Source organism: Balaenoptera physalus (genome assembly GCF_965194825.1).
Source record: "Balaenoptera physalus genome assembly, chromosome: 8".
NCBI classification, from domain to species: domain Eukaryota; kingdom Metazoa; phylum Chordata; class Mammalia; order Artiodactyla; family Balaenopteridae; genus Balaenoptera; species Balaenoptera physalus.
In genome coordinates, this window is record NC_138887.1 from 101,592,460 (window position 1) to 101,608,221 (window position 15,762).

At 39.6% G+C, this 15,762-nt stretch overlaps 1 protein-coding gene across 5 annotated transcripts in view; it reads right to left on the reverse strand.

The window, feature by feature from the left end:
• ZC3HC1 (zinc finger C3HC-type containing 1) overlaps positions 1 to 15,762 on the reverse strand; it is a 31,905-nt gene that overhangs the window by 15,400 nt on the left and 743 nt on the right. For 4 of the 5 annotated variants that reach the window (XR_014266825.1, XR_014266826.1, XM_082473056.1 and 1 more), the window contains exons 2-9: positions 14,718 to 14,829; positions 11,688 to 11,838; positions 11,049 to 11,132; positions 5,245 to 5,372; positions 4,087 to 4,244; positions 3,080 to 3,323; positions 2,252 to 2,494; positions 1,582 to 1,788 (exon numbers count right to left, since the gene is read on the reverse strand). Coding sequence is in view for 3 of the 5 variants with exons in the window: in XM_082473056.1 (XP_082329182.1) it covers positions 1,582 to 1,788; positions 2,252 to 2,494; positions 3,080 to 3,323; positions 4,087 to 4,244; positions 5,245 to 5,372; positions 11,049 to 11,132; positions 11,688 to 11,838; positions 14,718 to 14,829 (1,327 nt within the window). In the remaining 2 variants the exon portion in view is untranslated. The remainder of the gene's footprint in view (positions 1 to 1,581; positions 1,789 to 2,251; positions 2,495 to 3,079; positions 3,324 to 4,086; positions 4,245 to 5,244; positions 5,373 to 11,048; positions 11,133 to 11,687; positions 11,839 to 14,717; positions 14,830 to 15,762) is intronic. The other variant, XM_082473054.1, reaches the window with a different exon arrangement.

Here is a 15,762-nt window from a genome sequence, read left to right on the forward strand (position 1 = left end):
CTCTCTGCCTTTGAGAGTCATAGTGAAAAGCACAGGGTCTCAGTGAGAGCACAAACATATCTAGCAAGATGATCCATAAAGTTCACTCCAATTTCTGACAGAAGATGACATTTTCACTGTTTTCTTATACTCTTTGCGGCTGAATGTCTCAATAAAATAAAGTTCCAGGGGGGAAAAGTTTGAACTCTTCCTTGTGACTGAGGGCAATTTAGTTAATACAGTGACACAACTGAAAGAGATTTAAGTTGAAAAATAGTATAAATTTTTTTCTAACTTCAAGATCCTTTACTGCAGAGCCTCTAAGTTTTGTACTTCCCAGTCACAGCAGCTGTGGGGAATCTTAAAAGACAAGTTGCTAAAACGGACCTTCAAAGGTCCCGCATGCCACGCAGTACGGCCCCCCCACCAAAATTAATTAAATTAAATTAAATTAATTAATTAATTAATTTTTGGCTGCAATGGGTCTTCGTTGCTGCATGTGGGCTTTCTCTAGTTGCGGCGAGCGGGGGCTACTCTTCGTTGCGGTGTGCGGGCTTCTCATTGCAGTGGCTTCTCTTGTTGCAGCGCACAGGTTCTAGGCATGCGGGCTTCAGTAGTTGTGGCTTGCAGGCTCTAGAGCGCAGGCTCAGTAGTTGTGGCGCATGGCCTTAGTTGCTCTGCGGCATGTGGGATCTTCCCAGACCAGGGCTCGAACCCGTGTTCCCTGCATTGGCAGGCAGATTCTTAACCACTGCGCCACCAAGGAAGCCCCTGAATGCACATTCTTCGGCTTCTAGCATCACTATAGCTCCCTCCAGTGGAATTCTGTGACCCTACAAAACCATGAATCTGGGAATGCTTCTGATAAACATCTGCTGGCAAGTATTATTTTACTTTGTCCTTGGAGGGAACAGAGGTCAGAAATTATTATATTTACACTAAGCAGGTTACATGCCAAATTCGGGAATGAGCCAGTAAAGGAAAGAGAATGCAGTTTTTGCGATTTCTTGATGCCCACCCTCCTCTCACTTCCGCCCTTTGCACAGAGCAAACACTTGAGTTGTTTTCTCAGCTGTCATGACAGGTTTGCATTTACCCACAAGGGTCACCAGCAGCAGTCATTACTGTGATGGCAGCTGAGGGTCAGTGCACAAGGCTGGGGCCGCGGAACACAGCAAAGTCACGTGCCCACCATGAGGAATGAAATCGAGGTCGTGGTGGCAGAGCACAGTGATCCGTCCTGACAGCTAAGTTAACGGCCAGGCTCCAAGTGCAAGTGACAGTGACTCAGATGGAAAAAGCAGCTGCTCTGCAACACTGGCAGCAGCCTGTTATGTCTTTCTGTTTCTGTATTCCTTTTCTACTTCGAGTCATTTGAGTGGGGAAGACAAAGAATTTATCAGAATTTGGTGGAATGCCATATGCTAAACTGCAGAAAGAATGAACCAGTCCCATGCCTGTTCTCTAGGATGAACCCAGACTGAGTCTACCTTGACTTACGAAAGCTGTGGGCAGGCAGGGTGCTAATTATAGGACCAGCCTCTTCTCCTCATCCCATAAACAAGAAGTGCTGCACATGATCAGGGCAGTGGCTTATCTCACCATGGAGTCGGCTTCAGCTGGTTGGTTAGACTCTTTGTGGGCCAAGAGGATGTTCAGCACTGCCTTCCAGCCTGGCTCTGCTGGGGTGCTGGCATCTACCTCAGTTCCACCATTCTCCCTGGTTTCTTTTCCAAATGTGATATTCACCCAAGGACACCAGTCTCGATGCTGAGAAGTGGGATCAAAGAAGCTTCGGGAAGATGTGTCCTGAGAGAGGAGGAAGAGGAATCCGTGTTAATGAAGGGCAGATACTATGTAAGTTCAGGGAGGCATTGCTATAAATTGTCAAATCCAGAATCTCACAATGCCCACATTTCTAGTTTTATGTTCTCCTTTAAACTTCGCCCATGTATTTCCCTCTCACTTTTAAAATTCTTTTACTCCCTTCGTGTTAAACCATCCCTTATCAGGTCTATCCTCTTTTCTCACTACTGTTCCTCGGGCAAGACAAATTTATTACGTTGCCAGAAGACGTCCCAAAGAAACAAATGGCAAAACCCTTAAATTTTTTTTCCCTCTGGTCACCCAACTGTCCCACCTTTAAACTTATTCTCACGGCCTCCTTGTAGCCACAGGACCAGGCTCAGCTCATGCCTGCTTCTCTGTGCTGCACGGTGAGGGCTTGGGCGCTGCTGTGCTCAGGGGCCTCCACACACGCAGGTGGACTCACCGAGCTGCTGGAAGAGCAGAGGCGAGCCCGTTTGGCTCTCCGAAGAGGACTAGATGGCACTTCCAGGCCAGTGGTGTCTCCTGTTCCCATGCTTCGGGTCACTGGGCGGGTTCTGGTGGTGGGGCTAGCGGCCTCTGGCTCAGGACGGTCGACAGGACTGGAAGAGTCCCAGCTTCGAGTTCTAGAGACAATGGGACCTGGGCTCCTTTCAGCCTGAAGGAAAGGGGAGATGATTGAAGTACCCTAATGACATTAATGACTACGGTCAGGAGAAATATTTCTAGAAGCATGTGAAAGCTAATATTTTTAAAACTATAAGAATTTAGTTTCTGAACTGTCTGCATAACTAAACTCTTCAAAGAATATTAGATTTCTATACAAAATAATGAATTTAGCATCTCCATTGCAACTGGTGATAAAACCACTCTGTAATATTCTGATCAATGTGGTTATAAGTGAAGCTTAACCTAAGTTAATTATATAACCTAAGTTAATTTCCAACTTTTCTGCCAACAACACTTTTGGTAAGAATGCTGTTTTTAAAAAGTCCACCCTGGGACTTCCCTGGTGGTCCAGTGGTTAAGACTCCACGCTCCCAATGCAGGGGGCCCGGGTTCGATCCCTGGTCAGGGAACTAGATCCCACATGCCGCAACTAAGAGCCCGCATGCCGCAACTAAAAGATCCCACACACCTCAACGAAGATCCCGTGCGCTGCAACTAAGACCTGGCACAGCCAAATAAATAAATAAATATTTTTTAAAAAACAGAATAAAATTTGAAAAAATAAATAAAAAGTCCACCCCAAACAAGCCAACTAAGTCTATACCTGCTCTGAGCCTGGGGAAAACGAGGCATCCTGGCTCCGAGTCATCATCCTCCGAGGAGACTCAGGCACCAGAGAGAAGCGCTCTGGCCGGCACTCAGAGCCTGGGATGGGGGAGCTGGTCAGACCAAAGGAGGCATCCAGGTCGGTCACGGATGACTCGATCTGCTGGAAGCCCCAGAGCCCCACCTTCCTCATACACTGTGAACATGTTATCAGGGAGAGCTGCATGGGTTCCAACGAAGAACTAGGTAGGAATAGAAAAAAAAGTGCGTTTTCTCAGAGGATAACATTTTCAAGGGACTAAGCATAATGATCTGTGAGTATGCTTCATCTCATCAAACAAATCTCTGCAACAGGCCAGTGGACTGGGAACCACCTCCTCTCAGGGCCCTGTCCTCCGATGCTAGGACCCAGCTTCGTCATCTCTCACGTATTTCCTACAGAAAGATCTAGGGGTCTTAGCATGCTCTCTACGGCAAGCCTATTTTAAATGTAAGTTTTATAAATTTCTCATGTCCCTTTTAAAGTTTTTCCGTGTAAATGAAAAGTATTGCTTAATCTACCGAAGAAAGCATATTTAAAGTAAATCAAAATTGGTCTGACAGTCTTCTGTCTCAGAGGGAGTCTGTGCTGAACTGAGCAGCTGGAATGCAGACACCAACTTGGGGCCTAGAGGGTTCCAGCTGGTGCTTCCTTCCATAGTTTTTATCAATTAAACTGATTTTTCCTTTCTAAAACTAGAAAGGAGCTTCACTGTTTATAGGAACACGAATTCCCAGCTGGGAAGTGATAGTAAAAGAAACAAAGTTCAGGCGTGTTCAAGAATTCCTGAGTTCTAATTCTGGTTTTGTTACTAATTCTTCCTATCCCTCCTCCACCCCCTTAGTTTTTCTTTGTCACTGTTTTTCTCACAGGAAACACCATGTGATCTCCAAATGCTAGGAGTAACTGCTGTGTATGGGTATATAATGTTGTCACAGTTTACGTCCCCAGGCAAATTCACTAACCTACACGCCCAGCCACACAGGGAGAGAATACAGGAAGTGACGTGGATTTGGATGATGTCTGAACCTAGTTTGGTTGCAGTTTTTCTCTCATCAGTTCGGTGATCAAGTTCATCTTCAAGCAGGTTCAGGAGAAGACTGATCTTGTCTTCTGTCAAGCACTACAAAGGAACCAAGAGAAAAGACTTAAAGTTTCAACCACCATGAAAAGTCATAGATAATGATGTACCTAGGTGGTACAAGGCAAAAATCATGAAAAAAATGACAAACACGAAGACAATTCTCTTCACTGGAGAAGACTTACTTCCAGCACAGGCTCAGGTATCACACAGAAGCTTTCTGAACTGCCCTGGATCTGCTGATTGAGAAAGGGACAGTGTTCCTGGAACTACCACATCTTTTCTTAGTACTAACTTGTTTTCAAATTACCAATTGCATATTTTCCCTGAAACCTGTAAATTTCAAACCCAAATAATCACAACAGACTACTACTAATTTCTTGGCCTGGCAATGAATTTACTTTTGACACCACAAAAGAGCTTGCCACAGTCTTTATTTTTGTTCTAAGAATAAGAAAGCACTATGACAGGGTGAAAAAACTTTCATTGGCTAGAGACAGGAGGATATTTATAACAGGCATCAGAGGCTAACAGTTTGGTGCTAAAATCCATAATAGCTTCTCAACTTGAAGCAAAATCATAGCTTCTATTTCCTACAGTAAAGTTTGTCTTGACAGAATACCCACAGGATGATGAAATGGGACAGTAAATATTCAGTTTCAAAGTGCAGATAGGACAGAGCATTTCAAAATTTCTATTTACAAGGGAAAAGGGAGTTTATAACTTCTCCAGCACTTTCTTTGGGAAAATGGTATGCGATTAACCATATGAAGCCACATTTCAGTATCTTCTGTTAAATAGTTTAAGTAACAAATTGAGATAAAATTGAATTTACGCCACTTAAAGAATCATATCTAAAAGTTTAAATGGAACTCACTTATTTAAACCCTGAAGTCCTCTTTACGGTAGAGATTGAAAAAGGTCAGTTAAGAGACAAACAAGTAGTTCTCTTCTTAGCTATCTGCAGCCTCTTGTCATTAAAAGAAATGCTTCATGCTGGCAACAACTGAAGGCCACTGTATGCTAGCCAAGAAAAACTCACCATAGTTTTTAAGTCCTCTGGCCTCAGGGAAGGAAGCTGGAAGTCCAAGTGACAAAGGCTTTGAAAACGATCTACAAATTCACTAACAAGAACCGCAGGTTCATCCAATGGCAACATCCCAAATCGATCTGTGGAAAAAGTAAACTGGGAGATTACATTGGTACAAACTATAAAAAATAAAAAGCATGTATAGAACAACAGGGGAAATGTAAATTGATGATATTCAATGATATTAAGAAATTAACAATAACACCTAGACTTGTGATAATCAATTAAAATAATGTAACTGAAGTGCTAAAAATAGTTCCCAGTGCACAGTAAGTGTTGTGTATCACAGTTACTTCATCATTATCATCATTATTTATCACTTGTTTTTTAGGATTGTTTTAGGTATTGTTTTTAGGTTTAATCTCAATAATGTTTTATTTTCCTTAAGGGCAGAGACAATATCTCACATAATTTACAGATTTCTCATTACTCCTACCAATAGATATTTGCTATTATCAAATAATATTAATTTTCTGATGCTAAAAGATCAGTTATCAGAGTACTGATTTTTATTTCTCAACAACAAAATGATTACAGTATGGTTTTTAATATCATTTGATAGAGCTAAACTTCTAGTACTTTGGGTCTTAAAATGATTACAATTTCTTGAGTCCCAGAATCAAATGCCCTAATATTTAAAATCTTTATCATCTCACTCTATTACTATACTTTGGTTCCTAGAAACCCCATAATGCTATTTTCAAAAAAGAATTAATTTACTTGATGGGGGCAGGGAAATCCTTTCACAGTGTATATGTATATCAGATCATCACATTGCATACTTTAAATATCTTACAATTTTGTCAATTATACTTCAATAAAGCTGGAAAAATAAACAATAAAAGAAAAAGAAATTACTGATTTTTTTGGATAGAGCTGTGATAGTACTTTTGTGATTATGTTTACGTTTTGGCCACACTGTGCAGCATGTGGGATCTTAGTTCCCAGACCAGGGATCAAACCTGTGCCCCCTGCATTGGGAGCATGGAGTCTTAATCACTGGACCACCAGGAAAGTCCCTGAGATTATGTTTAAAAAGCAGAGTCTCAGGAAAGGTTTCTCAGAAGAAGTCAGGTCTAAGCTGAATTGGAAAGACCAACAACAGTGTGTAAAAGTAAAGCCCTAGAGGATAGCACATGTGGGGAATTCTAAATAGTCTCACAGGGTTGGAACACAGTATTCCTGTGGGGAGACTAGTCGGAGAGAAGGTTAAAGTATAGACAGCAGCCAGACCATGATTTTATTAATGTATGTGATGAGAAACTACTGGAAGATTTTTTAAAAGAAAGAAGTGAAAGTGATATTATAGACAATATGCATTAGTTTAGAGCAGAGACTAAGGGGTCAGTCTGGATGCAAAGAAATAAGCTTAGCAGACATTAAGGTGATTTAAAGTAGTAATCCCTCTAAGATACGACTGGCATAAGGATGGAGAGAAGGAGCATCAATGTTGAATGAAGGAACACTATCAAGCACACCAACATCTGCATAATGGGAGACACAGAAGAAAGACAGGGAAAGGGGCAGAAAGAGTATCTGAAGACATAGTAACTGAAAACTTCCCAAATTTTATGAAAAACAGTAATCTATACATCTAAAAGCTCAAAATCTGTGTAAGCAGAGAAGGGAAGAGCGAATATGCTAAATAGAATCAGAGTAGGTAGGAAGTGTACCAAGTACAGGAAGGATTGATTAGCACTTGTGATGACACATAACTTGGTAAAAAGGGGTTCAAGTTATAGTCACACACAACGATCATGTAGAAAGAGGGTTTCACAGGAGGTTCTAAAATGAATAAGCTGGTTTTCCCAAATGGAATGTTAACTAGATAAACACTATCCCTCATCTCCTAGAAGACTAAAATTTTAGATGGCCCTACTTATTATAAAGCTTCAAACATGGTACATGTGACAACATGGATTAATTTAAAAAAAGTTGACTCCCCCTATAAAAGTAGGTTGCAGAACATATACAGAATGATAACATTTATAGAAAATTTTAAAACAAATAAATAGTGCCATATATATTGCTTCTAGATACATGTAAATGTTGTAGACATAGAAACCATGTAAGCAAATCATGGACACCAAATTCAGGATAGTAGTTATTACAGGACAGGGAGGCAGGGAATGAGATTGGGGAAGACTACACAGCTGTATCTGTAATTCTTCCCGATTAACAGAAAGAAAGCAGGGTGGGGTGGTTTTGCAAGGATAGCAAAATGTTAGTATTAGGTGGGGTTGGGTGGTAGATACAGAAATGTTTCTTATATTATTATTATCTACAATTTTTTCTATACTTGAAACACTCCACAATTTTAGAAATTACTCAAAAGGTTAAAAATAAAACAGAGACACTTTCTGTATTCAAGGGCAACAAAATATTCCTTAAGAGTTTATCAAATTATTTAAAGTTGGGACTTCCCTGGTGGCACAGTATAAGAATCCGCCTGCCAATGCAGGGGACACGGGTTCGATCCCTGGTCTGGGAAGATCCCACATGCCGTGGAGCAACTAAGCCCATGTGCCACAACTAATGAGCCTGCACTTTAGAGCCCATGAGCCACAACTACTGAGCCCTCATGCCACAACTCCTGAAGCCCGCGTGCCTAGATCCCGTGCTCTGCAACAAGACAAGACACCACGATGAGAAGCCTGCGCACCACAACAAAGAGTAGCCTCCGCTCGCCGCAACTAGAGAACGCCTGCGCACAGCAATGAAGACCAAATGCAGCCAAAAATAAACAAATAAATTAAAAAAAAATTATTTAAAGTTGTTGCAAGCAACCAAATAGGTCAAAAAACGTCATTAATTTTAAAAGATGCATCATTTTACTAGAAAAGTCAGGTAATAAAAAACTGAAATCAATGAGAAAGGTGTGGACTTTAAAAAAGTGAGGTTTAATAATAAAAAGGAAACATGTCCTGATGACCAGTGGCTTTGGTTTAACAAAACTTGGGAGAAGAAACCAGGTCCCAACACCTATCTGATCATCTTCTAATTCAGCATTTGGTCTGATTGTTACAACCCTAAGAAAGTACCAGTAAAAACCTATGAAGGGAAAAGAGTGAACAGAGAAGAAATTAATCCCATCATGAAAATGTCTTCACATAAGTTTAAATATGTGTTTTACAATTAATGTAGGTGTATATTTTGTCTACTTTAAAGTATATGATATACTCAAAATAATCAGTCCTAATAAATTAGTAACTGTAATTTAAAATGTTTACAGGGATTTAATTTAGTTTGTAATTATTGGTAAATGTTAGAAGAAAATTACCTTCACAATTTTATTAGATATGCTTAATAAATGCAAGCATTAAAGTATAAATAGTTGAGGTGATCCTTTCTCCACACAGAAGTCTCTTGAATGTTAAAAAACCAAATCAAGGGATGATATAATTGGAAGGTCATATTTGAGATCTATTTAGGAGGCAGAATGGGTAGGACCAGCTGGTGATGATAAGGAGGGGCATCTAAGGTGACTTTCAGGTTTTTGGGTAGCATAACTGGAGGGGGAGGTAAGTAACATCTACCAAGATGGAGACAACGTAAGAAGTGAATAAAGTTTTAAGTATAAGATGAAGAAATCAGTTTTGTATATTTTGAGTTCTAGGTACCTGTAAGATTTTAAGTGGAAATGTTTAGAAGGTAGTTGAAAATATGAGTCAAGTTCAAAAGAGAGATCTGAATAGAAGTCAGAAGTCTTCAAGTAGGTGGTAGCTGAAGTCACAAATGGGACCAAGAAAGTAGAGTGTATTGTACAACATGGGAAATACAGCCAATATTTTGTAATAACTGTAAATGGAAAGTAACCTTTAAAAATTGTACAAAAAAATTAAAATGCAAAAAAAAAAAGAGAAAGAAAGAAAGAAGAGTGCATGGTAGCAAGAGTTCACAACCACCAACATAGGCCTTAGCAGATAGAGAATCTATCTCTGCCCTGGGTGTACTGGACAGAGAAGATTCAAATACGCATAGGACTGAGTTTTGTTATACAACACAGTGAAACAGCTAGGCCAACAGCAGGAAATCCTTGTTATACAGTCATTTTCACTTTAAAAATTCTATTTCTTAATAATTCCTTTTCTATCGCCTCTTCATATATCAGTAGATGGCACTCTACGGTCACTTTCCAACTATTTTTTCCTCTTAGTGGTCACTCATGGAATATTCCTGGGCATCAGTGACCCTGGAATTAGCCTGAGCTGTCCTACTGAAATAAAAAACATACCTACATGGCGCTGATTTCTGGTCAAGCATGAAATATATGGATTAATAGTGCTGCATTGTAACCATGGGTCCAAAGAGTTTTGCCCCTGGTCTTGGTGAGCCCCCTGGCGGGCTCGGCTGTTGAGGTTGGTTACTCAGCAGGAATATGCCAACACGACCAGCAAAATAAAAGTAAATCCCACTTGAGACTACATCTTGGGCTCCCTTGTTCTGAAGCATTTTGTGCACACATCAGTGGTTTCTGATTCGAGAGAGAGTGCGTACTGCCACAGCCCTTATACGAGGACAAGAGTAACCTGCACCTGGCCTCTCCAGACCCCTTACCATGGGGCAGTCTTTGGCTGTGATGATATCCTTACTTCAATGCTACTGATATATTGTGCTGTTTTACTGTAATAAACTGTAGATTTGTAATCACTCTCATGTGGGGTCCTGTGAGTCTTCTTTAGCAACTGAACCATATTTAACTGCCACCATTAGTGCCATTAGTGTACCAGGAAGCCTGGGTAGAACATGGGGCTGTTTGCTCTGGTGGGAAAAGCAGAGAGTCTGAAATCAGATAAAACCATGGTCATGGCTCCTCACTAGCTGGTTTTAAGACTTCTGATTCTTGGGACTTCCCTGGTGGCACAGTGGTTAAGAATCCGCCAGTCAATGCAGGGGACACAGGTTCCAGCCCTGGTCTGGGAAGATCCCACATGCCATGGAGCAACTAAGCCCGTGCACCACAGCTACTGAGCCTGCGCTCTAGAACCTGCGAGCCACAACTACTGAGCCTGCGCGCCTAGAGCCCGTGCTCCACAACAAGAGAAGCCACCGCAGTGAGAAGACTGTGCACCACAACGCAGAGTGGCCCCCGCTTGCCACAACTAGAGAAAGCCATGCACAGCAACAAAGACCCAATGCAGCCATAAATAAATAAATAAATAAATAAGTAAATAAAATAGTAAAAAAAAAAAAGATCTCTGATTCTCAGTTTCCTCACCTAAAAATCAGGTTGGTATCTACCTCCCAGGGCCCCTGAGAGGATTAAACGGGATAATGTATGCACGATTAAACCTTTGGCATGTCAAATGCACTTAATAAATAACACAATAAGTGAATGAATATTAGTTCTCTTGTAAAGCGCAAATAGACAGGAGGAAAAAGAAACTTCAAAGGCTAGATTTTTGCAAAAAAAAGAAAATATGAGAAACGCAATGACTGGGGGTGGGGATGAACTGGGAGATTGGGATTGACATATATACACTAATATGTATAAAATAGATAACTAATGAGAACCTGCTGTATAGCACAGGGAACTCTACCCAATGCTCTGTGGTGACTTAAATGGGAAGGAAATCCAAAAGAGGGGATATATGTATACATATAGCTGATTCACTTCGCTGTACAGCAGAAACTAACACAACATTGTAAAGCAACTATACCCCAATTAAAAACAAATAAACAAGCAAAAAAACAAAACAAAAAACCCCGCACTGACCAAGAAGAGATGGTAAATGGGAAATTTTGTAAATAAGTACCTGGAGAGGGGCTGTCTGGCCAGAAACAGAACTTCTCATGGGCAGTACACAAGGCTTTCTTCAGCTCAGCACATCGTTCCTTATCTGAAACCCACATAGGTAACAATGCCTTAAAAACAATGCCTTATATAGATTCAAAATCCAATGGCCAAAAGCCTTTAAGAGTATAGATACAACTAAGAATTAAAATAACTCAGAAAAATTTTAAAGATATGAAATATTAGGAACTGAATAATCTTAATATTTTTCACAAAACAAGTTCTAAATCAAGATTCTAAAAGCAATAACAAAGGAGATATCATGTATCTTATAAGGCAGGCATTCCAAAGTGTGAGCCTTCATAAAAGTCCTGTGTCTCTTAGCCTAAGTATAAATTTCGGAACTATAAAATAAACATACTGCTGTTAGTTTCCCAGAATACACAAAGTCAGGTTCACTCTAAAGTAGCTGAGCTTTAAAAAAAAAAAAAAAAAAAGTAATGACTAAAGCTAGTAATTAGGGAAGACAATCACAAATTCACCTTGTTATATACAGAAGTACACATTCTTTGATCAAACACAAGTGACTGGTCGTTTCAGAAAAACTAGTATAGATATCTTTTGAATATGGAGAAAAATGTAATTTGTACTTTATACTTACATCTGTCAAAATCAAAAGCTGGTTGTAAAGTGGCACAGAGAAAAGCTTGACAGCTGGAGCACTTCAGCATATCACATTCAACTGTGACCCAGCCATATTTTGCACAGACCAGTGGAGACAGCTCAGGGGGCTTACCTGCCCATTTCAAAGAGTATTCACATTAAGAAAAACAACATGCATGTGCATTAAAATGAACAAGTCAGAAATGAAAACTTTAAGTCAATCTATATAGGAATAAACACATTAAGAGGAAAAGCAACAGGAAGCCGTATGTATTTTATATGTTTAAAATGTTTATTTTATTATTGGTTGTGGGGTACAGTAGAAAAACCATTCACTTTTGCTTAGTATGAAATACCAGGGATTTGAAAACACTAGTGAAAGCACTGGGATTTGCCTAAGCAGTAAGGGATGGTGAAGGTCAAACAAGCTGAAATATTTTATCACTCATCTCTGCTCTCCTATTGTATCACATCCACTTTTGCCTTCTGAAGAATAAAGTCAGTAAAATTGATAATATTCATTATTCCTCCCTGCCCCAAATTTGACTGTTATATACTAATGTGTGTGTGGTATGTGAGTTTTAAGTGAGCTGAGAGCATCAAGAGCATCTGTAAGTATGTGCATGGGAAATATGTCCTAAAATATTTATTGATCTTTAATATTCAACACTCAGTTTTTTCTATTTTACCTATAGAGCTCTTGTTTTACAGAGCACAGGAAAAAAAAAAAAGGATAAAACATAAAAGATACAGGAAAGTTCTATATTTTTACAAGGGATATAGGAACTTGAAAACATTCTAATAGCAGCAAAAGGAGGACTGAAGGCTAGAAACAGAATCTAGATATAAATGTTAAAGGAGTTTGGATTATGTAGAATAAAAGTAATAGAATCACTTAACTAGCTTAAGTTAAATAAATAATTATCATATCAAAGTGGCAATCAATTTATATCCAATGGGAACAAAAAAATAACAAAAGAAAATGATTTTAAATGCTTTATCAATATCAGGAATTAATCCAAGGAACAGCAGTAGAAGCATGGTTAAAATACTTTCCCCTTCCTGAACAATTTAGTCCTAAAGCCACCAGGTGGTGAGCAAGGCGGAGGACTAAGCCAGGAGGGTAGGGGAGGCAGCTCATCTCATGGTGTCAAAAGTCAAGTCGGGTAAAGAGGGAGTCCATACAGAGGGGGACCTACCTTGGGGTGCTGTAGCCAAGTGGGGTATAAAGAGCATCTACATGGGGCTCCCACTCACCAAATCAGGGGCAACTGGAATCTCAAAATATATAATAGTAATGGATTATAACCCATTGAATAAAAAAGGAAATCATGAGCCCATGCTGCTACAATAAGTTACATAAAGTTTGATGAGGAATGTGGTATTTACATGGTTTCAAAGCACATCCCCACAAAACAGTTTAATTACAAAGGAGGAAAAAGCTACTTTACAATGGAAAACACCAACAGACACTCCCTTAATCAACTGATCAAAATGATGATAGCTGGTAAAGGGACAGATCAAAATCATGTGCCACCTGACAGGATGCAATGAGAACACAGCATTACTTCTGTGATATTCCTACATAACCTGAATCTAATCATAATGAAACATCAGACAAATGCAAGTTGAGATACACTCTATAAAATACTGGCCTATAAGCTTCAAAAGTATCAAGGTCATGAAATTCAAGGAAAAACTGAGGATTCTCAGCTGGATCCTTTTGCTATAAAGAACATTATTACTACAATTGATGGAACGATTATGATGTAAGGGTTATATGGTAGTAATTTATTATGTGAATTTCCCAATTTTGATGGTTTCATTGTGGTTATGTAAGAGAAAGTCCTTGTTTGTGGGAAATATTTGGGGGTAATGAGGTGTCACTTTGACAACTTACTTTCAAGTACTCACAAGGAAATTCTTTGTAACCTGTGCAACCTTTCTATAAGTCTGTAATTGCTTTAAATTAAAAACACTCTAGCAAATAGAAAATGGCAAAAGTGATGTGATGTCAGTTGAGATCTAGCTTCTATCTTGCTCTCTCTTGCTTGCTCACTCTGACTGAAGCCCGCTGCCATGTTGTGAATTATCCCTGTGGAGAGCCCACGGAGCTCCAGCCAAAAGCGAGTATAGAACTGAAACCCTCAATCCAGCCATGAGGGAATTAATCCTGCCAACAAGCACGTGAGTGAGCTTGGAAGTGGATCCTTTCCTAGTCTAGCCCTGAGATGACTGCAGCCCTGGCCAACACCTTGATTACAGTCTGAGAGAGATCCTGAACCAAAGGACTCAGCTAAGCTGTGCCTAGATTCCTGATCCACAGAAATTGTGAGATAATAAGTGCTTGTCGTTTTAAGCCACTAAGTTTTAGGGTAAATTGTTGTGCAACCATAGATAATTTACAAAGGAAAATCTTGAAAGAGATAGGAAATGTAGTATAATGTTAAAAAACATTAGGTTTGGTGCTAAAAGCCTTACAACCAGGGGACCCCCAACCCAACCCCCAGGCCTCGGCCTGTTAGGAACGGGGCCGCACAGCAGGAGGTGAGTGGCGGAAGAGCAAGTGAAGCTTCATCTTGCTCAAATTACCGCCTGAACCACCCCCCCCATCACCCACCCCTGTCTGTGGAAAAACTGGCTTCCACGAAACGGGTCCCTGGTGCCAAAAAGGTTGGGGACCGCTGCCTTACACTGTAATTCCAGCTCTGCCATTTGCTAGCAAGTTGACCCTGGGTAAGTCACATAACCAACTTGAAACTGATAATATACATGGAAATACTATATACAAATGTTAGTTATTATTCCTTCTTCTCTCAGGCTCTTAGTTTTTTCTTCTGTAAAAAAGAAAGGTTAGATCTCAAATATCCCTTTGAGGGATGACATTTTATTATGCTAATTTTCCTAAAAAATTTCTTACCAAGTTTAATTCTAAAAATTAAAAACATCAGAGTAAGTGGTGTTACTCCTAGAAGAATAACTCCAGAAGCAGGCAGAAAGTGCAACTCACTCGAACCAAAAAGGATATAGAAAAGGTTTCCACTCTGCTAAAGAAGGCTTCTTTGCTTGTAGATTCCAATGGAGGTTCTTCTGCTCGGGGTGATCCATTAACTGACTGGAATGTGGCAGATGTGTCCTTCCTAAAATAAAGTGGCAGAACTATTGGTAATCCTTTCAAGGAATCACTTTGCCTAACGTTTTTTATCTAGCTTCTCTGCACATTGTACCATCAATCACGCCACTCTGGATTTTAACCTTTCTAAATATCATTTCAGTCAAGTAATTTTTCTGTTTAACATTGTCAATAGTTTCACAGTACTTACTAAGCAGAATCCAAATTCTTCAGACTGGCATTCAAATCTCTACAGTTTGGCCATGACTAAGTTTCAAGCAATTTCTACCTTGACCATGCTCCACTAATCCTATACTAGCAAACTATGCTACCTCACTCACTGCTCTCCAACAGTATTTTGCATAATTTTCGTAAACACAAAATAAGACTCAAGGTTTCTGTGCATTATCCAATTTGAACCACCTTAGAAATTTAACTATTTTAACAGCAGAAAATGACAATTTTGATATTTCTACCTGGATTGATCCTTGATATGCACTTCTTCCCCAAAGGAACTAATTTGAAAATTTAAATCAAAGTAAAGAATTTTAGCTATCTCATGAAAAACTTCAAGGAGAAAAAAACCAGCAAAACAACTATTTTATATACAGTGAAAGGCATTTCAACAGCACCTGGGAAGTGTGTAGCGGGAGGAACTGCTGAAGACAAAAGTAATTTTAATGAAAGTAAGATTACACCAACTATTATAACTCAAAGTAATTTATTCTAAGAATCCTTCTGAGAGTGACAGAGAGCCTCAGGGACGTGTGGATCTTGGAAAAAATTCAGAGCTTCCATAAACTTGGATAGAAAAAAATGACATTTACTTTGGTAACCTCTAACTGAAATGTAGCATTTCCTTCCATTATGAATGAAGATAATTTAAAAAACCACAGTAGCATCAGCAGTACCTGTAAATTTGTCATCAGTGGAAATCACAGGTATTTTGTCACCACATTAT